Raw genomic sequence first — 26,324 nt, 5'->3', positions numbered from 1 at the left:
TTAATATAAGTTGTTGTGTTACACTGGGTTTTGTTTTTGGTTATAGCTAAAAGAATTTGTAAAGGAGTCATCCACCTAGCAAAATTGCAGGGGTACTGCCTGCAGCCTACCATATCTCAACATACACCAAATGCAGTAGAATATTACAATAATACTATTCTATCTACAAAGCTGAGATTCATTGCTTGTATTATAATTTGTGATTGAGTTGTTTATAGAATTTTTTCCCATCTGTCTGTTAGCAAAAACAAATTGCAACAGTAATTTAACTTACATGAATTTACATTATTGAATACATGAATTTACATTATTGAATAGATAAAACTGAGATATGTTTTTTTTTTTATTAACTATGGTCAGGCCTGGAATTATGCATAGGTACACTAAGTCTATGTAAGTATAGAATGACAAAATTATGGGGGCAGCAAAGTTCTGCCTCTGCCACCCTACTGTCCTTCCTCCACCATCGCCACTGCTGTCCTCCAAGCTGATTGAATTCCCACTCCCCCTCCCTCCCAGCCTGCTTCTGATTCTTTTTTGTCTCACTGAACTCAAAACTGTGGCTCCAGTACAGGTGCTGCTCTTCTGACAAGGCAGTGTTTGTGGGGACTGAGTGAGTACACATTGGGTGCGCACAGGAACTGCAGTGTCCCCATCCTTTCTGGGACTTCTATATGGAAGGTGGAGCTTATGAGTGCCTGATACAGACTCACCCAGTCTCTCTGCACAGGCTGCTTTGGAGCTACACTTTTGAGGTCAGTGGGGTAGGAAAGAAATTGAAGCAGGCTGGAGGAAGGGGGCTGGAAACTGATTCAGTTGTGGGGGGGGGGGAGGAGTGTGCAGAGGAAATCATAGGTCTGTAGGGGACAGTGATCTGCTGGAGGAGGGGAATGAGGGGGAGATGGTGGCATCACCTCTGCACTGATAGTACCTTGGAGGGACTGAAAAAAAGACAAAATCCATCACTGATTAAGGTTTGTTCATTTTTAAAGACCTTGGCAACCCGTACAGCCTTGACGTGTTTGAAGGACATTTATATTGGACATCGAAAGAAAAAGGTGAAGTCTGGAAGGAGGATAAATTTGGAAATGGAGGAAAGATGAAAGTACTAACCGTGAACCCTTGGCTAACCCAAGTGCGAATCTACCATCAGCACAGATATAATCACTCAGGTAAAGACTAATCTTTGATGCAATTTTCACAGCAAATGGAAACTTTGATCCAAAGGAAAATGGGGCGCTGTTAACATTTAAAAGGCAGTAGAGTTTTAAAAAATGCATGTCTACAAAGCAAAATGAATGCTGGTGTTACATGTACCTCATTAAAAATCAACTAGTTGGATTGCTAAAGCTCCTGTAAGATTAAAGCCAGCAGTGTACTGTTCTAGCCATCAGAAGAGCCAAATATATGTTGTATGATGGCACAGTCATTGGCATTTTTCAGCCTTACTGAAAAAGATGGTAATATGGTGCAGCATGAGCCTGAAAAGTCAAATAGATTTTTTTTCATACAGTAATACCACATGTTCTTTCCATAACCTGCAGTACTTTCAATATACAAATTACCAATGTATCCCCCATCCTATTCTGGTCCTGAATACATGGGCAAACGGGGAGAGTCACAGACCTCGCAAGGCCCCATGACTTCTCAGGTTCTTGGAAGGGAGAGAAAGTTCAGTCTTTTTAAGGCCCTTAAAGTTTTTCTCAAACAGGGATTTTTCCTGCTCACAGTACACTCCATAGAATCACTCTCCACACCTGTTAAAAATGAAATCCTTTACTGTAACTGATGGCAGGGTAAAACAAAGTCCAACACTCTGGTACACATCAGGACAGTGCACCAGTACTGTAACACAATCCACAGCACAAAAATAAATCGGTCTCCACACTCTCCTTCCCAACACAGGTCAGCTCTTTGGCATAAGAACCCTTTCTACCCTGGACCCTCCCAGTACTGTTTGGGAGCTGAATCTTTCTTCAAGGGTCCTTTGTCTCTTTCTCTCTCTCTTGCTTGAGGCTCTGGCTGATTTTAATACGTTCAGGCTTTGACTCTGGTGGACTTTCACAGGCAGGTGCCTCTCTTCTGGCTCCTCCCAGTACAATTGTCCTCAGCTTCCAGGGAATCCTTCCAGGACTTCTCAGGAGCTGATAGTCTTCAGGAACACTTCTTTCAATTCAACCTCTGGACCCCCAGAAACTCCTTTTTCAAGTAGCCCTTCACCTCAAACCTCCTCTGAACACTCTGTTTAAAGAGATAGGCCTAATGGTGCTACTCTGTGAAAAGAGCGGTCCAAAACCACCAATACTCCAGTTCTTAGAATCCTCTCTGGAATCCCTCCTGCATCACATGGGTGCAGGAGTGTTATACCCCCACATGTGCCCCCCCCCCCCAATGGGGAGTGGTGCTCCTCCTCACGCACTGACACTACACTGACATCGCACAAAGGGCAAGTTCTAATGAGATCTCAGCGGGCATTCAGACCAGCTGAAGCCTCTAAATGAATGTTTGTAAAGAGCAGGGCTTCCTTCTTAGGAGCAAAAATGGGTATCCCTCCTACACAAACAATTATCATGCTCATGCAGCAGTGTGCATGCGTTATTACATTCCTTCAATCCATAAAATATCGCCAGTCATAGGCAGAAATGTGATAGAACAATGAACTATAGTCTTTCCACTGGATAACCATGTAGAGGGAGCTGTTAAGCAATCAGAAGGCTGGATTCTAATCTCAAATTTTCTCTCAACCCAACCAGCTATATAACTGAGGTGTTATATGAACATAATACAATATTTCTACTTCAGTAGGTATAGAATAGATAGTAAGGCATGCCATAAACTGCTTGTCATTTATATCAATTTTAAAACAGCAAACATGCAACATTAGAAGTTATCAGGATGCAATAATTCTGTGCAATCTTTTCAGAAATGTATGTTACATAGCAGCTATGTGCCTGTTTAATATTGCATTGTTTGAAAAATATTTACAGGGGGATTTCTTTTTGTTGAATTTGCATTTTAGTGTCCAATCCTTGCAAAGATGTCTGCAGTCATCTGTGCTTGTTGAGACCAAGAGGATACACTTGTTCTTGTCCTCAGGGCACCAGCTTTATAGAAGGCAGTACCACCGAGTGTGATGCAGGTAAAGTCAGCTTAACAAAATGGAAATGTTATTCTAAGGAGGGCTCTGTATAAAGGTTAGTGGGCATGCTAAGGCATTTAGCAGGCACAAATTAGTGTGCTGGGTGCTATGGTGGCCATTTTCAAACTGTCCACCAGGGGACAAAATCCACAGCCTTGGCATCAAATTTCACAGAGAAAGAATGCTCATACCTTTGCTTTGTAACTTGACATGGGTACAAAGTACAGACAGATATTGGCTCCTGCTTTTTTTGCAGGTATATTTCATAGGAAATAACATGCCTAGTTTTCAAAGTACAATCTACACATCTTGTTTCTGACCTACACACACCCCAGGAACGCCTCCTGTAAATGCAGCTGAAGGCATATTTTTTGTTGAACAGTGCAAGGACTTTTAGCCATCAGGAGGGAAGGCAATTTATGCATGCAAATTGTTATTTATATGTAAATGTCTTTAAAATTGCCCTCTAAATGCCTAGTATGTATGCTGAACTGAGGTTAGAGGATTTTATTTATGTACTAACTAAAATTTGATTGCCTACTTCACATTACAACATCCTCAGAGTGAGTTACAATTGAAACTATAAAGCTGCAATGAAAAACAAAGCCACCCACTTCATCAATCATAAATAGCAAACACCCTGATAATATTACAGGTACATGCTAAAATTAGCAGCTATTTGCATGTAAATGAGGGAATGTCATATGCAAATTACTCATTAGCTGGCACATGGGAAATTGTATAGTATGCTCTCTGCCACATGGTATTTAGGTTTTCTCTAAGGCTTAAAATTTAACATCTTCCTTGGATCAAGTGTTAACTTGGAGCAGTAACTTAGTGGTTAGAGTAGTGTGCACCGAGCCAGTGAAGCCATGATTCAAATCCAGCTGACAGTCCTTGTGACTTTGGGCAAATCACTTCACCCTCCATTGCCTCAGATGCAAACATTACTTATTGCATGATATTTAATCTAAAAAACCATCCCCTGTTTAGATGAGCTACTTTGCATACAATTTTCAAAGTAATGCAAAGCAGTTCATCAATAGGTAATTTGATGCAGATTCAATAGCACGGTTTGCCCAAAATATCACAAGCCACATTATCTTCTGAAAAGATAGCTATAACTCAGGAGTTGTAGCTATTTTTTCACGGAGATATGGGGATGCTATCGCACATCCTGATACCTCCATGCATCAAATTAAAGGGCCATGTGGCCCATAAATCCCTCCCCTGCCAATATTCCAAAATTCTGCCACAAGGTTCAGGATAAACCCCCACAACCTATAGAGTCAACTGAAAAGAAAAAAAGTTTAAAAAACAGAATAAAGTGTTGTGTAACAATTCCTTGCCCCCTTCCCAAACACCTCCCTTTTAAACCAAACACAGAGAGGGCAATTTTGACTAGTTCAAATTGTTTGTATTCAGGCACTTTTACTTGGTTTCCCTTTGAAAATTACCCAGTGCAATATATGCCTGCTAAAAGCTTTCTTGCATTTTGCAACTGCTGTTTGTGCGGACAGCTGAGTGGACATAATAGTGTGTATACACTTGAAAATCTCATTTGTGTGCAGTGACAGATTTAGGATTTTGCCACCCCTAGGTACTGTTGGTGCTGTCACCCCAGCTCCTTGTTCCCCTCCCCCCACAGGTGTAAGGCACAGGGTTCTTTGCTCTATCTACTCCAGGCTCATGTCCCTGAATGACAAGAGGGGAGGGGCTCAATTAGGGAGCAGGGCTTTTCTTTGCTCCCTGCTGTGTGTTCTGGCCTTAACCCCTCAACTCCTATTCGCAGCACAGGAAGGCGGGGGAGGGGGTTGTGCATGCTAAAATAGGGAACAGAGCTGTTTTTCTTTGCTCTGTCCCTTCTAGCCTCACCCCTCTCTTGCTCTCTGCACTAGGAGGGGAAAGACTGGAGCAGGAAGCAGAGGGTTGTTCTCTCCTAAATGTGATTCAGCAGAGCTGAGAGACAAAAGATCTTCAGCTGGGCTGCTGCCTCCCCCCCAACCCCCGAATTTTACTGCCCTAGGCACAGGCCTAGTGTGCCTATTGGCATATCCAGGCCTCCTTGTGCGTGCTGTTTTCATCCCGTCACTAGAATTCCTCTTTTTAACCCGGCTCAAAAGACTTTGAAAACTGACCTCAGAGAGTGCATTGAATGTATTTACTTTACTTTTCTCAGTGCTTTTCTATTACTGACATTCTTGAGTGCAGAGTTCCAGCAGCCATATTTTGCAGGTTATGGCTCTTTTTATTGAATTAATATAAGAAATATCCAGACATGAACATGAGCTTCCAAAGACCATAGAGATCTCTTCTTCAGATAGGACCATGGAAGAAGGGAATGATGTGGTCTTAAAAGCTCACGTGGAGCATTTTTGGAGAACTCTTGTGCTGGTCTATGGTCTAAAAAAGATATCACAGCCTACAATGAATTCAGTTTAGCATCCTTAGAAATCCTTAAGAGTGCTCAGAATCTGAGCAGGTGTTCACAAGTTATCTCACGATGTAGCTGAACTAACCACAGATTTTTGGTGGTTTTGCCAAACGTTCTGTGAATGAACCTAAAATTGTATAGTATTGCAGTTAGCTGAATTTTTTATATGAAATGTTTTAAACTTTCAAAATCAAAATTATGTCTCAGAAAGTCAGCTTCCAATGTTCTGCTAGAACAGCACTAAACACGTTTCCATTCTGCTAGAGCCAGTCTGCTGTTTATTAAGTAATTCTTTTGTTCCACCATCTGAATGCCTTTGTATCCTTCAACAATGCCACTGCCTGGGTTTGTGCTTTCTTGAGCGACTGGGAAACAATTTCCACTTTTTGAAAACTTCAACATTAAAAAATGTAATCCATAGTAGCTTCATTGACTATTAAATGCAGTAGTTTTGTATTGTGTCTGTTTCTTTTCAGTGTGAGTATGATAAAAGAAACCCTAGAATCCCTTGTGCAGCCTTGGCTGAAAAGGGGATCAATATATCTTAAATTAAAATGTATAGCAGCGAATAGTTGTCATTTTCATTTCTCTGTTATCAAAAGACTACCATAAATTTACATTTTGACTGAGCTGACCATTGTAATGCTGGCACATCTGTCTTGGCCAGATTTAAGGACTAGGAAAAATACTCAGACACTCAATTCATTCCTCACCCCTCAAAATTGGGGGTATTTGAGGGAGCAAATCATTTTTCCATTGAGCCAAATTTAAGCCAAAATGGTGTCAAATTGTCTCAGAGTTACACAAACACAGTATGTGTGACATGAATACCAAAATGAAAGAGTGCTTGGCATTTTGAGAACTAATTGTGAGCCTGATATTTGTAAAGTTTATGGTAGGGGGGAAAGGGTTTATAGATTTGACATAGCATTGGAGAATACATGTTTCCACAGCAGTGGCGTAGCCACGGGTGGGCCTGGGTGGGCAGCTGCCCACCCAACTTAGACCCAGGTCCACCCAACTGGCACCGGAACTGCAAGGGTGTTGCAGGATCCCATCCCAGAAACAGCGAACAAGAGAACCCACGCCTCGCGCGCCATCACTGCACACATGGGGAAGCGCTGCTGCAGCCATATGGCCGACCGATCTTCCTCTTTGGGGGGGGGGAGCGGAAGCACCGCGCACAGCTTCCGCTTCCTCCCCCCAAATCAGGAAGATCAGCTGGCCTCTCCTGCTGCCACCGGCCTCCTGCTATCTTCGGGCCATACGGCCTGCCGAACTTCCTGTTTGGTGGGGGGGGGGGTGCGGAAGCGCAGCACACAACTTCCACTTCCTCCCCCTCCCCCCCCAAGCAGGAAGATCGGCAGGCCGTATGGCCCGACCCCGAAGATAGCAGGAGGCCGGTGGCAGCAGGAGAAGCCAACTGATCTTCCTGCTTGTGGGGGAGGAAGTGGAAGCTGTGCACGTGCTTTACATGTGTATGTGTGGATGAGAATGGGAGTCTGGGTGTGTGTGTGGGTGAGAATGGAAGCTTGAATGTGTGGGTGAATGGGAGCTTGAATGTGTGTATGTGTGGGTGAGAATGGGAGCCTGGGTTTGTGTATGGGTGAGAATGAAAGCTTGAATGTGTGTATATATGAGTGAGAATGGGAGCCTGGTTTTGTGTGTGGGTGAGAATGGGAGTCTGGGTTTGTGTGGGTGGGTGAGAATGGAAGCTTGAATATGTGGGTAAGAATGGGTGCTTGAATGTGTGTATGTATGGGTGAGAATGGGACCTTAAATGTGTGTATGTGTGGGTGAGACTGGGAGCATGGGTGTGTGGGTGAGACTGGGAGCATGGGTTTGTGGGTGAGAATGGGAGTCTGGGTTTATGTGTGTGGGTGAGAATGGGTGCCTGGATGTGCGTCTGTGTGTGCATAAGAATATAAGCCTGGGGAGGGGTGAGAAAGTGAGAGCTTGTATGTGTGTCTACAGAGAATGTGAGCTTGTGTGTGGGGGGGGGGGGGAGAGCATATGAGAGTGAGAGCGTGAGTGTGTGAGGGGGAGTCTGTGAGAGAAAGCGTGTATGTGTGTGTGTGTGTAAGGGAAGAAGACAGTAATAGAGGAAAGACACTGAAAAGGAATTAGGAAATGAGCAACAAGGGAAAAAGAGACCAGGACCAACTGATTAGAAAAAAGAATTATTTTGAGATGTTAGCAATTTAAATATAAGCAACACAACCGCTCTCTCAAAATTTATGGACAGGTAGTAGCCATGTATAAAATCGTAATAATAAGAAGGCTAAAGTACCACAAATCACCGTGAATTATGTTTGTATCATTAAGTAGACCTCATACTTAGGCGTAGATGTGAATGCTATTCTGCATAACGTTTTACACCAGTAGTATAATCATGGGTCAGAAAAGAATTTTATATGCTTAGTGAGTCCAAAGTGAAAATAATTCAAAGTTGATGGAGCATGACATTTCCCATTGTATTCATTGTTGCAGAATTTCTTAACTCATCATAGTATTGACAACATTCAATTTCTTAAGATAATGTAGCTACTTAGCTTTTTTTGCATGTGAAGAAATGCCTGAGAGTTAAAGATGTTACAAGGCTCCGAGGTGTACTAGCCCGACACGGACCGTGTTTCGGCGTCTGCCTTCAAGTAGCTGAATGTATGTGAGATGATTTTCGTGGTATTTTCACCAACATGGAAGAAATGCGTTTCCTCACATTCCTACATTATCTTAAGTAATTGAATGTTGTCATTACTATGATGCGTTAAGAAATTCTGCAACAATGAATACAATGAGAAATGTCATGCTACATCAACTTTGAATTCTTTTCACTTTGGACTCACTAAGCAAATAAAATTAATTTCTGACCCATGATTATTACTGGTGTAAAATGTTATGCTGAATAGCATTCACATCTATGCCTATGTATGAGGTCTACTTAATGATACAAAAAATGTAATTCACTGTGATTTGTTTTGTTGATAATCTGTTGTACTTTAGCCTTATTATTATGAGCAATTTAAATATGTCATCTTTGGGAATGTGTATTTCTTATATTTTTGTATTTCTGCTAGTTTGTAGTTTCTTTGTAGTAGTAGTCCAGCTTGTTCTGTTATTCCCATAGGTGATGTATTAATGTTCTAGGGCCTGGTGTAGTATTTGCATTGCTGCTTTTTCATAAGGTTGCTGTTATTTGAATCCTGAGAGTCAGTGCTGTGACTATATGGCAAGGTTCTAGATGCCTCTTTCTTTGCAAGAGTTTGTGTTACTTCACAAAATAGCAGTAGAGGGTTATTTTTTGCTGAGGTGACACCAGAATTTGAATTTCTTTTTCATGTTAGTTGTCATGTGAATTGCCCTAGCTCTGTGCTGCACCTGTTCTGATGATTAATTATATTTTATTGAATTTATGAAGATTTCTGGTTTTCTGCAAAGATGGTTCATGAAAGAATATATGATTGGATCTGATTGTTTTCTATACTTGTCCATTTATAAACTGCAATAAATATAAAATAAATTCTGATTAATACAGAATTTTTAATGCTGGTAAGTGCTAGAAATAATTGAAGTAAATTATTTTATACATGATGCATAAAGGCTGTTGCAAATTACTTAGAAAGCCATTCTAGGGTGCAGCATATGGCATTATTTATCAGTAAAAAAAACAACTAGTAGACCTGCATTTCTACAGCCCACCCATGTTAACCTTGTGCCCACCCAAAAAATCAATTCTGACTACACCACTGTTCCACAGAAATGTTTATTTTATTCTATGTGTTGTTTTGAATTCTGAAGGTAGTTTATTTGTAAAATTGGAATTTAAATATCCACAACATAAAACATTTTTTCATTTTAAATGACTCAAAACAAAAAAGCGTCTTTCCAGAATCAATTTCAGTATTTATGTTTAATAAATTTTTTCTACGTAGTCAGTCCCACCAGTCGTGATGTATTGGAATGTGAGTGCTACAAATTTATTTAAGGTTTTCTGAAGAAAAGTTACACAATTGTTGAATTATATGTGCTATAATTATTCTCCCTCATATCAAAGTCTTATGCAAGAAATAAAAATGTTTTTGACCTCTCACTACTAATGTCAAATTACACCGTCTTTTCAATCATGCAAACCCAAAGGGAAAAATTTTAATTGCTGACATTTTTGTCCAAAACTTAAACCTTGTTTCAAGATTATCTCCAATACTGGAAACATCACCTTTTAAAATTACTATACTGATTGTAATGTTTGGCCGGCCACGGGATGGCCCTGTGACCAGCTTCACTCACCCCAGCACTGCAAGACACCAACATCAGGTCTCAGAACACCATCCGTGCTACTCCCCGATGCTGCCCTATAAGCAACCGTGCTAGTAATAAAGGCCCCGCAGTGGGAAAGCCCTCACTCAGCGCTCCTTGATGATGTCATGAGGCAGGATATTTTAACCCCCACCATGCTCTGACTCACTGCCTCAGCAACAGGTCCTCCTGCAGCCTTGCAGTGCATATTGCTTCTGTGCCTCATTTCATTGTTACCTTGCCATCTTGATACTTGCCTGCCTTGCCTTGTTGTAGTTCTGCCTTGCTTGTATCTTGTCTCCTGTGCCTCGACTTGTCCTGTCTGTCTGTCTCTGCCTGATTCCTGGTTCTGACCTCGGCTACAGATAATGACTATTCTTCTGGACTGCTGCCTGCCCTGACCCCAGCTTGACCTGCCTGCCCTGACCCTTGGCCTGGACCCAGATATTGTTTGCTCACTGCCTGCCCCAATCTTGGCCTGGACCCAGAAACTGTTTGCTCGCTGCCTTGCCCTGACCTTGGCCTGGACCCAGATACCATTGCTTGCTGCCAGCCCTTACCTCTGCCTAAGACTTGACTTTGTCTGACCACTCCTTACGGATCCTTGCCTAAGCCCTGCTAGCCCCTGGTACCCAGGTTCTCAACCTGCGGAGAACAAGCTGGTATAGGTGAAGCCCCAGCTCCAGTCCTAGTAAATGAGTCTACCAGCTGTTGGCATGGGCCTTGTAGGTTTGCCTGCTAGGCTGCATCAACCATGTGACAGCTCAAGGGCCCATATCTGTGACACTGTTTAACATGTTTAACATTAATTCTTCTTGGGGAGAGCCAGTTTCCAATGTTTTTATATAGACAAACCTGTGGTTACCAGCATAAAAACGTCATCTGAAAATGGGCTAAAAGTCTGGGCATTTTGTGACACTGCACACACTTTTAGCCATTCCAAAAAGGGGCAGGGCAGGGCTCTGACATGAATGGAGGGGCAAGCACAGCAAAGTATACACAGGGATTTCATTTTGAGATTCACACAGGTACACAATGTACCCACATTCCTGAAAATTTCAAAGGGAAATGCCAGAAGATGGGTGGTAGTGGGTAGGTTACCTTTGAAAATTTGTTTCAAGGTCCATGGGGCAACAAACAAGGAAAGCACATATCTTAAAAATTACGCTAAATATGACCACTGATTAGGAAACTGCAAAGGTATAAAAATCTTGCAATTTTGCAAACTTCAAGTATGCAAGATTTGTCTAAGGCATAAATTTGTCACAAGGTAAAAGCTTGCACAAAAAATTATGCAAGCTAAATTATTCTCAAAACATTTTGCAAGACTTTGACAAAATCATTAAATCTAGATGACAAATAAGTGGTCTACTTTATCCATGGCACTGTAAGCAAATTGGACACAACTGATATGCTTTACTGAGACTGGCAAATTAATGCATGCATGGCTTTCCATTTCCTCAGCCATTGAATCCCCGCCAACAATGCCACCAGCATGTCGGTGTATGCATGGAGGAATATGCTATTTTGGTGAAGATGACCTCCCAAAATGCAAGTAAGTACCTCATACAAGCATAGGTTACCAGTTCTTATGTTTACCATCCATATAGTTTCTCAACAGAGAACACGAACAGTAAGAAGTATACTAGTAACAGAACTCATCCATTTATTACACTGAATTCCATATTCAAACCCCGGCCAGCTAGCAAAGTTAACCAAATAATACCCTGGTATAGAGTCCCATCAACCGAGGATGAGAGAACAGTGTAGAAATCTCAACTTTATGAGACTTTCCCCACTCCAAATGATGTCAAATCTTCACTAAGTTGTAGTGTGCTGTTCTTAGGTCTCAGTCTGCATGTAAAACTGGCCCCCAAACCTCACCTCGAGATATTAGCTGGCTCTCCTAATCTGATATAAATAGTTGAATACTGGGAAGCCCTCCCCAGAGTCTCCCTCTCTCTCCCTCCCCCTCCCCCCCCCGCCCTGTTAGCCAGATAAATTCTAGCCAGTTATCTTATTAGCCGACTAGAATTTAGTCAGATAATTGCCCAGATATTCATTTAGCTGGCTAATTTCTGAACTAGCCGGCTAAATCCCTTTGAATATAAACCCCCTATATAACTAATTAAGTAACTGATTTACACACCCTTGTGAATTTTAAAAGCCCTGCACACGCCAAAACCAGGAGATACATGAGTGTCTCGGGCTGGCACACGCCAAGCAGATTTTAAAAGTCGCCCAAGTATGAGTGTAACTCCCCCCTACATGTACAAAATGTTTTTCTTAAAAAAGGGACAAGGCATGGGTGGGGCATGGACATTCCTGGTATTCTCAATGGAACCAGCACGTAAAGATTTGGGCGCACAAGCGCATACAGGGTTCCCTACTGCGTAACTTTATTTCTGCTCTGTATGTTGTGTAAGTCCTAAACCAAAAAAAAAAAGTAAAGAGGTGAGCAGGGTTTTAAGGGTCGGGGTTAACAGGGTTAAAGGGAGGCTATTTAACTAGGAGGGTTAGGAAGTCCTATCCCTTACTTGTGCAAACTGGGAACAAACTGAGAAAATGGCCAATTGCGTCAGTTCACGTCCATTATAGAATTCCCCCACTTTCATGCTAGAAGTGGCATTTATGTGCACATGCGCGTGTCTATTATAAACTGGTGAGCACATGTATGCATGTTCAGCCTATTTTATAACCTGCGCATATACACGCGTATGTTATAATATGGTTGCGTCCTTTTTCGTGAGCTGGCATATGTGCTCACATGTGCCCCTGTGCACAGCTTTTAAAATGTAACTTTAAGGGTTTTTCCCATAGACACAAAATGAGAGAAAATCCTTAATGAATTTGGCCCTAAAAGGCTTATTTACTAAGCTGCAGAATCACAATAACTCACAGTGTCAGCCAATAAATTGTGCTATTTGCTGCAACTGCAAGTTATTGCCTGTTGACACAGCTTTGTAAAAAAATTAATTAGGTGCAAGGTGAGGAAAACGTAATGAGCTATATCACATGCAAATAAATGCAAGGCAACACATTATGCTAACCAGTAGCACAGACAATGAAAAAACTTGCAGGCTGTTTTACTCTAAGAAACAGGCCGATACAGTACAGGTGGGGAGGGGAGGGAACATGTTACGGGGCTTTGATGCTCTTATAAATGCATTGCCAGGCATCTCTTGAGGTGTAGCTAAATTTCGGGCCAATACAGTAACCTGCCATTGGATGCACGTTTTCGACGCATTAGCGTTACCCCTTATTCAGTAAGGGGCCGAAAACGCCCGTCCAACCCCCCCAAACCTAGTAGCGCCCGCAACATGCAAATGCATGTTGCGGGCGCTATTAGGTATTCCCGTGCGATTCAGAAAACAAAATGTGCAGCCAAGCCGAAAGGTAGGCGCTAATTTATTTGGACACCGGGAACGTGCACAGAAAAGTAGTAAAAACTGCTTTTCTGTGCACCCTCCGACTTAATATCATGGCGATATTAAGTCGGAGGTCCCTAAAGTTTTGAAAAGTTAAAAAAAAAAAATAAATTTGAAGTCGGCCCGAGGCTGTGGGGTCGAAAACCGGACGCTCAATTTTGCCGGCGTCTGGTTTCCGAGTCCGTGGCTGTCAGCGGGCTCGAGAACCGATGCCGGGAAAATTGAGCGTCGGCTGTCAAACCCGCTGACAGCCGCCGCTCCGATCCAAAAGGAGGCGCTAGGGACGCGCTAGTGTCCCTAGTGCCTCCTTTTGCCTGTTTTTACCGCCGGGCCTCATTTGAATAGAGAATCGCGCACACAGGAGAGTGGCCTGTGCGTGCGCCGGGAGAGCGGGCATTCTCCCGCGGACTTTACTGTATCGGCCCGAAAGTTAGCTACATCTCAAGAGATGCCTGGCAATGCATTTATAAGGGCATCAAAGCCCCGTAACATGTTCCCTTCCCTCCCCACCCCAGGAAAAGCTCCCTTGTGGCCCCCCACCCCTACTTAGCAGATAAATAAGAAAAATATAGTCCCACCGAAGCCCTGCCCTGGGCTTTAAGCTCCATCTACTTTAAAATGTGTCTGGACTCCTCCCTTGCAGTAGTCCTCCGCCAGCCAACCCCAACAGTTCTGCAGTCTTCAGGTAGGCAAGAATGATTCCCACTTGCTCCTGCCCTACTGGCTTCATCTTTCAAAATGGCACTGGTTGACCTGTGGCTTCTTTTTGTCTCTTATGTGCATGGTCTAGAAGATGGGGAGGGCCTAATACAGTAGGGAGGGGTTCAGACATTTTTAAAGTGGGCAGGAATTCAACAGGGCCTAATTTTTATTATTTACCTGCTGGGTCAAGTGGTGTGTGTGGGGGGGGGGGGAGGGGGTAGCAAAAGTCTATACCTAGCCACCATGGAGTTTTTCTGAAGCGGATGGGGGAGAATGTTACAGGTCCCTGCAGACCCTTTAAATCACCCAGAGAGGGATGGGGGCATGCTATTGCGCATTGCTATGACTGGGAATGTGAGATTTTCCTGGCTGCAGCAATGTGAGGAAAATTCCCACAGGATTTACTAAACTGTAGCATTCAAGTACCTCAATTTAACAGCACCTTCTGCTGTTTTACTGAAGTTTCATGCAGTAAAACAGCAGAAGGCACTGTTTTACCATGGCTTGGTAAATAGACCCTTTCATATATAGACATGAGGGATAAAACACATACTTAGGACTACCTGAGTGTGAAAATCACCTATGTTTATTTTTGCATATATAATACATCTGATGTCTCTCTAACAGTTCCAGCTGCCAGTTGAAGACAAACAATATGTGACCTCTGGTGGTATTGACTGATAAGTTGTACTATTTGTATATGTAGATAGGATCATAAAGTATAATAAATCCATATTATTATTTTCCACCCTAAGTACAGATAACACTTGGATAGTTGGTCATAAATTATGATAACTTTTAGAGAAGCATGAAACCTTAGCTTTGTTTCATCTGTGGAAAAATCTGTAACATTTTATTAGCTTAAGATTTATGGAGAACTCTTTTTACAAAACAAGTGAAAAATGGCAAAAAATCACTTTCTGTTGCAAACATTGCAGAACTGGTGAAATCCACTATTGTCTGCCTTTCACTTCCAATTAAATTCATTGGTGTGTAAATATTTCTATGACTATTTGAATTTTACTGAAAACCATTTGTAAACTGAAATTTTGTTCCTTTTGCATCTGCTTAATTTTAAAGGCATGGGATCATCTGGTTGGAGAAAGAAAGAGTGAAGGCACATTGCTAGCCAGAGACAGGTACTGGGTGCCAGTTGTGCTCCAGTACTCCAGTGTTGTAGTTTCTAACTTATCGTTTCTATGTTTTTATTTCTAGGGACATTAAAGCAGCGATAGTACATACTGTAACAAAAAGTATTCATTAGGGGAGCAATTCTCAAAAGTATTTAAATGTGTATTTACCCATGTAAAAACAGTGTCTGAAATTTTCCCTCCCCCCATCCCTTACTGCAGGTAAAAATGTGTGCGCAGTTTCATGGGGTGCATATATTTATGTGCAAGGGAAAAAGGGCAGGGTTAGGTCAAAAGACAGAATATGTGCTAGGATTTCATTTTAAAATCACTCCCCCTCTGAGTATTTTCATGAATGTGTTTTGCAGTGCACCTGCTTCAAAAATACCTTTGTCCCTTTGCTGGTCTCTGCATTTTTGAAGGGAAACTAGGAGGGGGGCTGCCCTTTGAAAGTGAGCTTTGCGACCAGCCAGTGTACATATATTCTGAAAATTGCCCCTTTAAAAGTGCTGATACGGTGGAACTGCACCACTTAATAACAAACACAAACTGCATTTCATTCACAGGTGTCTTTACGGCTACACTGGAATCTACTGTGAGATAGGATTCTCCAGAGGAGTGCTTGCAGGAACGAGTAAGCTTTTAATACCCACTAATTAAAATTGGGCAGCCGTACCTCTTCATGATCATCAATACGTTTACAGTTCAGTAGCCTCAGTCCTGAAACTTCTATCCTGTTTCTGTTCTCATCCTAACAGCTGCAGTTGCAGTCTTGCTGACTATTATTCTCATATTAATAATTGGAGCCCTGGTAGCAGGAGGTTTCTTTAACTACAGACGTACAGGTTCCCTTTTGCCATCGCTTCCCAAGTTGCCAAGGTAAGCTTGATAGACATAAATAAGCGTAACAGGTAACACATACTCGTAAAGTTTTTGGAAATATGTAGATAAACAAAAGGATTGATAGTTATAAAGAAACCCCCGTACGCACACACATTTCCTACAGGGTGATGTTTGAAATTCATAGCAATAACTTCACATTCCTTACCAGGTAATATTGGTAGAGTGAGTAAAATTATTTCAGAATGCATGCTTGTCACTGCTAGTGTAAGGTACAAGTCGGGTACAGAGGGGGACATAGTTATTTGTAAGTTTTTCAGGGCAGGGACCTTGGCTAGCTTTTACTTTTCCCATCCCAAGGTCTAGGACCTTCGGACTAGGGTTGAAAAGGAGTCCTCTCTGGTTCTAGTACAGGGTGACTAGAGAGCTGTGATGGAGCTCCCTCATTCTGCTGTGAGCTTAGCATTGTGTGCCAAACAAACCACATTCGGACAACATAGGCAGTGTCCAGAATAAAGCTTTACTGATACAGTTTTGTTGAATGGCACAATTAAAAATGGTAAATCACACACCACAATCTCTGCAGTTTCTCTCTTAATTACAGATCGTTTGTCCTCTATTTGTGCATTAGTCTTTATTAGGCCAGGAATCCATCCACACTTCTGGATTAGATTGTGCAGTGGTCCCTCTGGGCTAGGACCCCTTGGATGGTCGGGGAAACCCCTCCCAAAGGCACAAATATCTATCTTGGCACAGAGCTAATGTCTCTATCCCTCAGGGCTCTTTATGAATGCCAGATGGGTGTCCTCCCTTACTTGTAACTGTTTACTCACAGTTAGTAGATTAATCTTCTGGTGAGATCCCTGGTGGAAGGAATCCTTGCAGAGTGCAGTTTTTGCCAGTCCCTTTGATTGGCAGGTAGAGGGGCAGAAAAACTCTTCCTCCCAGATGTTAGAAACAAATCTTCTTCCCCAAGTCAGATAACTGCAGGAATCTGCTGCAGCAAGTCACTACCTTTTTTGGGCAGATCTTCCCTAAACACTGGGAGTCTTCAGCCCAGGGTTTCCCATTCCCTCAGCTTCGAAAGGCACAGGCCTTCAGCAGGGCTCCTTTAAATAAAGGTTCAAAACCTCAAAAATCAGTCCCAGAGCAGCCACTCTGCACCTTGTGGGGAAAGTACAACAGTGGAGCCCCTTTGGCTTATCCTGGAGGGTCTTGAAGTGTTTCTGAAGCTCCAGGTTGATACAAAATCCAACTTAGGAAAATACAGCCTCTCTCTCTGACTTCCAAATAATACTGCCCCCAGAGCCTATTGTAGAGCTCTGATATAAAACCTCAGGACCAAGGGTATCCATTGCAGCTCCACCAGTGGGAAGGCTGTCTGTGAATGGATACTACCCTAAATATTTCCCTAACTGCACTAGACTATTGCAAGACCTATTAGTAACCCAAAAAGCGGTCTGGGTTACACTAGTAAAATCTGATTCATTTTGTTAGGGAGAATTCTTAGCCTATATTTTTAGCTACTCTGCACACAATGTGACAAATAAATTGGCCCAGTTTAAACTACATCTCAGGGCTTTTGCTTTGAAAGCTTGAATAGACTAGACAGATTAAAGCTTCCATAGTTACCAGATAAGTAATTTAATAGATGATTTGCAAAGTAGACAGACATGCACATGGATCTAAAAACTAAATTGATCTGGGTTTGGGCAATAAGTTTTTTGGCCTTTGTTATCGGCCCCCCCCCAAGATTTGCCGAAATTCCCTGGTAGTCCAGCAGGGTCCCAGGAGCAATCTCCCCCCCCTCTCGGGCCGTCGGCTGCCACTAATCAAAATGGCGCCAATGGCCCTTTGCCCTTACCATGTGACAGGCTATCATTGCCATTGGCCAGCCTCAGTCACATGGTAGGAGCAATAGACGGCTGGCGCCATCTTAAAAAATGGCACAGGCCATCCATTGCTCCTGCCATGTGACAGGGGCCGACCAATGGCACCGATAGCCCCTGTCACATGGAAAGGGCAAATGGCCATCGGCGCCATTTTGATTAGTGGCAGCCGAAGGCCCGAGAGGGGGGGGAGAGTGCTCCTGGGACCCCGCTGGACCACCAGGGAATTTTGGCAAGTCTTTGGGGGGGGGGGGGGGGTCAGGCAAGTCTTGGAGGGTCGGGAAGGTGGGGGCTTGCAATTAATTTAATTTGAAGGGTTGGGGTGGGTTTGGGGTTGGTTTTTATTTTTTTAATGTGCCCTTTCTCCCCCCCAAAAAAATGATAAGAAAACTGCATGAAATTTCATGGGTTTCTTATCGTTCCGTCGCCTGCCTGAAACGCGACAAAATAGGAAATATCATCTCTATTTCCTATTTCACCTCAAACGAATGCACATCCCTAGTTAATAGTGCTAAGTGGAGTTGACTGCTGATTTGATTTTAATTACTAATTTAACTTGATAAACATCTTTAAACCTATCAAGTTACTGAGCATAATTGCCATTTATAACACATCTGATGTTCACATCAGTGCAAAAGGTGCAGAAGGTGCAGGACTAAAGGCTAAAACAGGTGAACTTGTCTACTGTCACTGTGCTACTTAGATACCTAAGCACAGTGCTACTTAGATACCTAAGTAGCACAGTGACAGTGAATGTGTGTTAACACACATTCACAGCTTTTTGCCTGTGGTTCTGTGAACTGATGTGAACATGTATTATAAAAAGCAATTACACTCAATAATTTGGTAGGTCTATAACTGCTTATAATGTTAAATTAGTAATTAAAATCAAATCAGCAGTCAACTTATGCTTAACACTATTAATTAACTGCCCAGACCCAGATCAATTTAGTTTTTAGATTCATTTCTGTCTAATTTGAAAAATTATCTAGGGTCCATTTCATATTATATATATTATCAGATTATCAAAGTGTATACATCTATCAATAGCAACTACCCATATCTATTTATATATCTATAATATGTCTATGTATATAACACCATATAATGGAGAGGAGATATACAGTAAATATAGAGGTCCATCTTCCAAAGGGTTTTCCATCTAAGTTGGGACTTGGCCAGACAAACCTTGGTTTTAAATATCACCCTCCTGGATAAATTTTAACCAGATAAATCATTACCCAGCTAATCCACATAAAAACAGGTGTTAAAGAGGTGATCCTGGATCAGGGTTTAACTCAGCTGGCTAGTTTTGCTTTTCAGAGCTACCCAGCTAACTATGATAGTGGTGGAAACAGGTCTTAAATTATTTAGGTACCTTTACCCAGCCAATTTTAATCCTACCAGGTTAAATTCAGTATCTAGCTGGGTAACTAAAAAAAAAAAAGAAAGTCAGGCTGTAGACCTGAACTTCCTCCTGCCTCCCAATACATACAACCTCCCCTCCCAACCTGTTCCAAACAATTGTGCCAAAATCCCTTATCGCCACGTCCCCTAAAACTGTCAGAAAAGCAGAGCGTGATCAAGAGAATGTTACCTACTCCTGTTCTGCTAAATATCTAAATGCAGTATCTGTGACAGCTCTGCCAGTTACCATTTAGTTATTGCATTCTATGGAGATTGCTCAGTGCAGTGATAGCTGACCAATCCCTTGCTCAGAACTCATCTTTGGAGGTTCAGCGCTACTCACTGCCTACAGTTTTATCTATATGGGAAGGCAGGAGGGGCTTGGAGGGATGCAGCCTGACATTTTTTCTAATATTACCTGGCTACATACTGAAAATATCCAGGTTGGTTTAACATTATCTGAGTAAAACTTACCTGAATAACTTTAACCAACTATATTCAACTGATTGGCTAACATTATCTGGTTAGGTTTACCCATATATCTTAACTGATTGGCTAACATTATCTGGTTAGGTTTACCCATATATCTTAACTTTAGCCACATATTCAGCAGGTCAAGTCTCCCACTGAATATTTGGCCGGACTAATGACTTCCCTCTAGTTTGCCACCTGTTACCCCACTCAGCCTTTTGGAACGTTATTCTTCAATTTAAAAGACTGTGAACCTCAATGGATGCACTGTTCACTTGCTTCATCAATATAACAGACATGGGATAGTGTCTATGAATTATTTTAACATTTTCCATTTGTTACCCCACATAGGTCTAGATTTATCATTTCGCTATAATTATAGCGAAAATGATCACCTGCAGTAAAAAAGGGGTGGGGCGATAGTGAGTAGTCAGCCGCATCGCAGCAGTGTGTTTTTAATCACCGGGGTTACGGCTGCGCTACACACTATCAACCTACCCCCGTAGCGCTAATGAAATAACTAGCTAATTCTGGCAATAATGCAGGCGATAATGTACGATAGATTATCACCCACAGTGCTACAGGCCCCTGAATTTCAGTTTGTCAATCAGGCCTACCACATCTTCCAGGTTCACTGTGATTTGGTTCAGTTGATCAGAATCATCACACATAAAATCTTCTCGGGAACGGAAATCTCTCCAACATCCTCTTCAGTAAACACTGAAGCAAAGAAATTGTTTAATCTTTCCGTGATGGCCTTGTCTTCTCTAAATGCCCCTTTAACCTCTTGATCATCCAATGGTCCAACTGACTCCCTTGAAGGCTTTCTGCTTTGGATATATGTGACCCCTGTAGAACTAGGGGTCATAATATGAAGCTGCAGGGGTAGATTTAGGAACAATGTCAAGAGGTATTTTTTCACAGAGAGGGTGGTAAATGCTTGGAATGCCCTCCCAGAGGAAGTAGTGAAGATAAGGGCAGTGGAAGATTTCAAGAAATTATGGGTAAACACAGAGGATCCCTTGTAGTAAGAGAATGGTAATGAGAAAAACTGCGTAACTTTTATGGAATGACGTTCCAGCCCAGAGCAGCAGTGATATGGCTGCATTGTGCATGGAGGGGCAGTTATAAGTAACTTACAACTTTAAAGGGAATGCAATGGGATTAGGGGTTGGGTTCCATGTGGGAATTTGATCTACACTGGATACATATGTATAAAATTGCTGCTGGACCCAGAAAACAAATCGGAAGCCGATCCAGTTAGCTGTGTAGCAGTAAAGATAGCGAAGATCGGTATATGGAGAAAGCCCTTTATTAAAATTTGCCTGACTCTGGCCGAGTTTCGCTCTTTGGTCGAGAGCTGCCTCAGGGGCAAATAGAAACAAATATATAAAGTGTTAAAAAAAATGAATGAATAAAACACACATACAAAGAAGTAAAATTAATAAACAACATAAATAGGTGTACAAACTTCAGAAATAATGCAAATCATAACATGTATGTGTGCTGACAACATAATGGAATACAGGAACAATACAAAAAAAGAACTGAGGACACAGTATGTATGCAGATGTCATTAGATACAAACCTCAGTTGTGAAAACAGGTTAAAACGTGCTGGAGAGGATAACTTGGTGTTAGTGTAGACCACAATTCAAATATTGTGTTTAAAATATTAATAATAATAAATAAAATGCCAGGGAGTAAAGTGATTTGGACCATATTTTAGGAGATTATAAAAAATGAAGATAAAAAAATAAATAAAATGAAATGGTAATGCTTACTAAATGTGAGCAGGACTTATTGCATGCTTGCAGAGCTGAGGCCACAAAATTTGTGCATCCACTATTGCATACAATCTTTGGTTCCTATTTAAAATAAAAAAAAAATTAAGAACAAGTCACCTGTTAACACAAAATTAAGAAGATAATTAAATGAAAAAGATAAAAATACAAAATAAAATAAACAACCATAAAAAATAAAATAAACAACTATAAAAAAATGAAACAAAATAACTGAATACCCAATGCCACTTGGATGGAAAAGTGTCTAAAACTATTTGTAAAATGCAATTGAGTGACAGAGTGTGAATAATCCATGCTCGGAGGAATACTAAGAATGGTGTCTAGTGTATAGACAATCATTATGAGTAAAAACTTTATTTAGATATTCCAGTTTACCTGGTTAAGCATAAATCTCTACTTTGAACCATGTAGTTATGCCGTGTAGCACCAGGTGTGAAGATCGCTTCATTCAATTTGTATCCTCAAAACACTGATAGGATATATGAGACTAAAATATACAGGAAAAATGAATACCAAAATATAAAACAACATGCCATCAGACTATGTTTAATTAAAAAATGTTAGCTAGCTACAATTGCCGTATAAAAACTGACAAGATGGTCTGTGAATGTACATAAACGATTTTTTGAAAAAACATTCCAAAACCAGTATGGACATTGATGCTTATGTGCAGAGACCAAATCGGATAGACAATTATTACTAGCAAACTGTTAGATGAAAAATAGCAAAAAAAACCTAAAAAGGAAAGCAAGCTGCCACTGCCGACTCAAAGCTCAACATCAGTATTTTGACTACGGGATTGCTATGAATGCATGCCGTACCAGCCAAACTCAATTAATCAAGAAGCACAAAGAATTTTAGAGAATAGCCAAAATCAGAGTGCTGAAATCTGCCTACCATCTGATGAATATCAAAAGTTTAAATCCAATCGCATACCTGCAATGTGTATTATTGAAAGTGAGATGCGTCAGGCAAAGTTATATAGAAAATCTCATGATGTATGAATCATTTCGCGTCAAATTTAGAAGCAGTCACTGCTGCCGGTTTACCTACTGTAAATCTAACTTTAAAAAGGGGGGTCAAAAACACCTATAAAATGCATATGAGATGTCAATGTTGTTTTGTTATGACTGACAGAATTTTTATATGGCTATCGATGCTTATGAGCAGTGACCAAAACATGAAAAATAACAAAAGAAACATAAAAAGGAAAATAGGCTGCTACTGCCGACTCAAAACTCACCGTCAGTAGTTTAACTACAGGATTGCTATGAATGCATGCCGCACCAATCAAAATCAACTAGTCAATACACACAAAGAATTTTTTAGGAAGAGCCAAAATCAGAGTACTAAAATCTGCCTACCATCTGATGAATGTCAAAAGCTTAAATTCGATTGCATACCTGCGACGTGTATCATTGAAGGTTCAGCCGCAAATAGATAGTGGAAAGCGTCAGGCAGAGTTTTATAGAAAATCTCATGATATGTGGAGCATTTCGCACCAAAATTAGAAACAGTCGCTGCCGTTGGTTTACCTACTAAAAAAATAATTTCTAAAAAAAAATAAATAAATAAAACGCCTATAAAATACATATGAGGATGGTGTGAAGATCGATTGTATATTAATGATGTTTTGTTATGATTGGCAAAAATTTGATATATGAGTGTGTGTGTGACATATAGATGGTGGGAAAATTCTTATACTGATTGTAAAGCAATGATATTCTGGTAAAAACTAGCAAGAGAAATGATTTAAAGGTCAGAATGAAAAGTTGTATACATGTGTATTATAACTTGTGACATGTTATGAGTATTAAGTACAAAATAAAAAATAAAATTCAAAAATAAAATATTGAAACAAAACAAATAAAACCCTAAATAAATAAATAAATAAATAAATAAATAATTAAAATCCATAAGGGAGGATGGAAGGGAAGAAAGCAGGGGAATGGGAAGGAACAAGGTATGTTTCCCTCATAAATATTAAAAACAAGTAAATTAAAAACAACAACTTGAATCTTAAAATCAGTAAATGAATGTAATAAAATAAGGGGGGGGGGGGGGGTAAAAACTAAAAATCCTAAAAAAATAATAATATAATAAAATAAGGACATTACCCCACTCAATTAATGTTGAGCTTCATTTTTAATTTGCTTTTATAGTTATAATTCACAGTGGGGTAGATTTTAAAAAATAGCGCGATCGCGAACTTTTGTTCGCGCACCAGGTGCAAACAAAAGTACGCTGGATTTTATAAGATACGCGCGTAGCCACGCGTATCTTAAAATCCGGGATCGGCGCGCAGCCTGCCTCCGTTCCCTCCCTTCCCCTACCTAACCCCCCCCCCCAGCCCTATCTAAACCCCCCTACCTTTATCCATGGATTTACGCCTACCGGAGACAGATGTAAATCCGCGCGCGCCAGCGGGCTGCTGGCGCGCCAAGACCTGACCCAGGGGCTGTTCCGGAGGGCGCGGCCACGCACCCGGAATGCCCCCGTGCCGGCGCCACGCCCCCAGGCCCGCCCCCGAAACGTCGCGTCATTTGGCGACTCCCCCGACACGCCCCTTTTAAAAAGCCCCTGGACTTACGCGCGTCCCAGGGTTCTGCGCGCGCCAGCGCTCGAGGGCCCTGATCGCGTAAATCCGGCCGGATTTACGCGGGCAGGGCATTAAACATCCGCCCGATTAATTTTTTCTGTACATATTACATTTTTATCTTATCTTATTTTAACTTTGTTTATATTGTCACAAGTTATAATACACATGAATACACTTTTCATTCTGACCTTTAAATCATTTCTCTCGCTAGTTTTTACCAGAATATCATTGCTTTATAATCAGTATAAGAATTTTCCCACCATCTATATGTCACACACACACTCATATATCAAATTTTTGCCAGTCATAACAAAACATCATTAATATACAATCGATTTCCACACCATCTTCATACCGGTATGTATTTTATAGGCGTTTTATTATTTTTTTTTTTTTGAGAAATTAGTTTTTTAGTAGGTAAACAGACGGCAGTGACTATTTCTAATATTGGCACGAAATGCTCCACATATCGCGAGATTTTCTATAAAACTCTGCCTGATGCTTTCCACTATCTATTTGCGGCTGAATCTTCAATGATACACGCTGCAGGTATGCGATTGAATTTAAGCTTTTGACATTCATCAGATGGTAGGCAGTCCTGAGGAGCTGCTTGCGGCTTTTGTTTCCATGTCTGTGGTGATCAAAAAAGCTAACAGAATGTTAGGAATTATTAAGAAGGGAATGGAAAATAAAACAGAGGATGTCATAATTCCTCTCTATCGCTCCATAGTGAGACCGCACCTTGAATACTGGATATAGCTGCACTGGAGAAAATGCAGAGAAAGGCGACCAAAATTATATGGGGCATGGAACAACTGCCATATGAGGAAAGGCTAAAGAAGTTAGGGCTGTTCAGTTTGGAGAAGAGACGACTGAGGGGGAGGGGATATGATAGAAGTCAACAAAATCATGTAAGGATTTGAACAAGCTAATGTAACTCAGTTATTTTCTCTGTCAGATAATAGAATGACCAGGGGGCACTCCATGAAGTTAGCAAGTAGCTCATTTAAAACAAATCAAAGTAAATTTTTTCACTCAGCGCATAGTTAAACTCTGGAATTCATTGTCAGAGGATGTGGTTTCAGCAGATAGTGCTACTTGGTTTAAAAAAGGTTTGGATAATTTCCGAGAGGTTAAATCCATAAACTGCTATTATGGTAATTAATAAGCAATAGTAGCTTGTGATCTATCGAATGTTTGGGTACTTGCTAGGTACTTGTGACGTGGATTGGACACTGTTGGAAACAGGTTACTGGGCTTGATGGACCCTTGGTCTGACCAGTATGGCATTTCTTATGTTCTTATGTACAGCTTTTTTTCCATTGAAAACATTTGGCTTCCTGCGCATTACCTTTCAGGTATTTAAATATCTGTATCTTATCTCCTTTATCTCACCTCTCTTTTAGGGAATATATATCAAGTAAATTCAGTCTTATTTCATAAGACTTCCCATACAAACCCTGTACCATTTTGGTTACCCTTCTGTCTATATCCTTTCTGAAATATGGCCTTCAGAACTAAACCCAACACTCTAAGTGAAGCCTCACCAATGACCAATAAAGAGGCATAATTATCTCTTTTCTACTACTGGTTATGCCTCTCCCTATATATGCAAACATCATACCGGCTCTGGCCACAACCTTATCATACTGTTTTGCTACCTTGATATCATCCGACACTATCACACCAAGGTTCCTCTTCTGGTCGGTGCACATCAGCTCATCAACACCTATCACATACTGCTCCCGTTGATTTCTGCACCCCAAGTGCATGACTCTGCACTTTTTGTCATTAAATCTTAACTGCCAGGTATTAGACCTTTCCTCAAGCTTTTTTAGATCACTTTCATTCTGTCCCCTTTGCTGCAGATCTTAGTGTCATCCACAAAAGAGGCAAACATTTCTCTTTAACTCCTCTGCAATATTGCTAACAAAAATATTGAACAGAACCAGCTCTAGGACCAATTCAGTTATCACTCTTCTATCCTCAGAGTGAATTCTATTTACAATTATCCTCTGTCTTCTTTCACTCAACCAGTTTCTGCTTCAGGCTACTACTTTGGGACCCACCCCAGGCTATTCAGTTTATTAATGAGCCTCCTATGTGGAACAGTATCAAAAGCCTTGCTGAAGTCCAAGTAAACCACATCCAATACATGTCCTTGATCTAATTCTCTAGTCATCCA

General features: G+C 41.2%; 1 protein-coding gene across 2 annotated transcripts in view; it reads left to right on the top strand.

Annotated features, from left to right (window-relative positions):
* Positions 1 to 26,324, top strand: part of LRP2 (LDL receptor related protein 2) — a 769,913-nt gene that overhangs the window by 721,907 nt on the left and 21,682 nt on the right. For both annotated transcript variants that reach the window (XM_029605680.1, XM_029605679.1), the window contains 5 exons: positions 993 to 1,172; positions 3,020 to 3,139; positions 11,334 to 11,424; positions 15,696 to 15,763; positions 15,888 to 16,008. In XM_029605680.1, the coding sequence (XP_029461540.1) occupies positions 993 to 1,172; positions 3,020 to 3,139; positions 11,334 to 11,424; positions 15,696 to 15,763; positions 15,888 to 16,008 (580 nt within the window). The remainder of the gene's footprint in view (positions 1 to 992; positions 1,173 to 3,019; positions 3,140 to 11,333; positions 11,425 to 15,695; positions 15,764 to 15,887; positions 16,009 to 26,324) is intronic.

Source organism: Rhinatrema bivittatum, chromosome 6 (genome assembly GCF_901001135.1).
Source record: "Rhinatrema bivittatum chromosome 6, aRhiBiv1.1, whole genome shotgun sequence".
NCBI lineage: Eukaryota > Metazoa > Chordata > Amphibia > Gymnophiona > Rhinatrematidae > Rhinatrema > Rhinatrema bivittatum.
The sequence above is the reverse complement of the archived record's forward strand: the minus strand, read 5'-3'. Positions and strand labels throughout refer to the sequence as shown.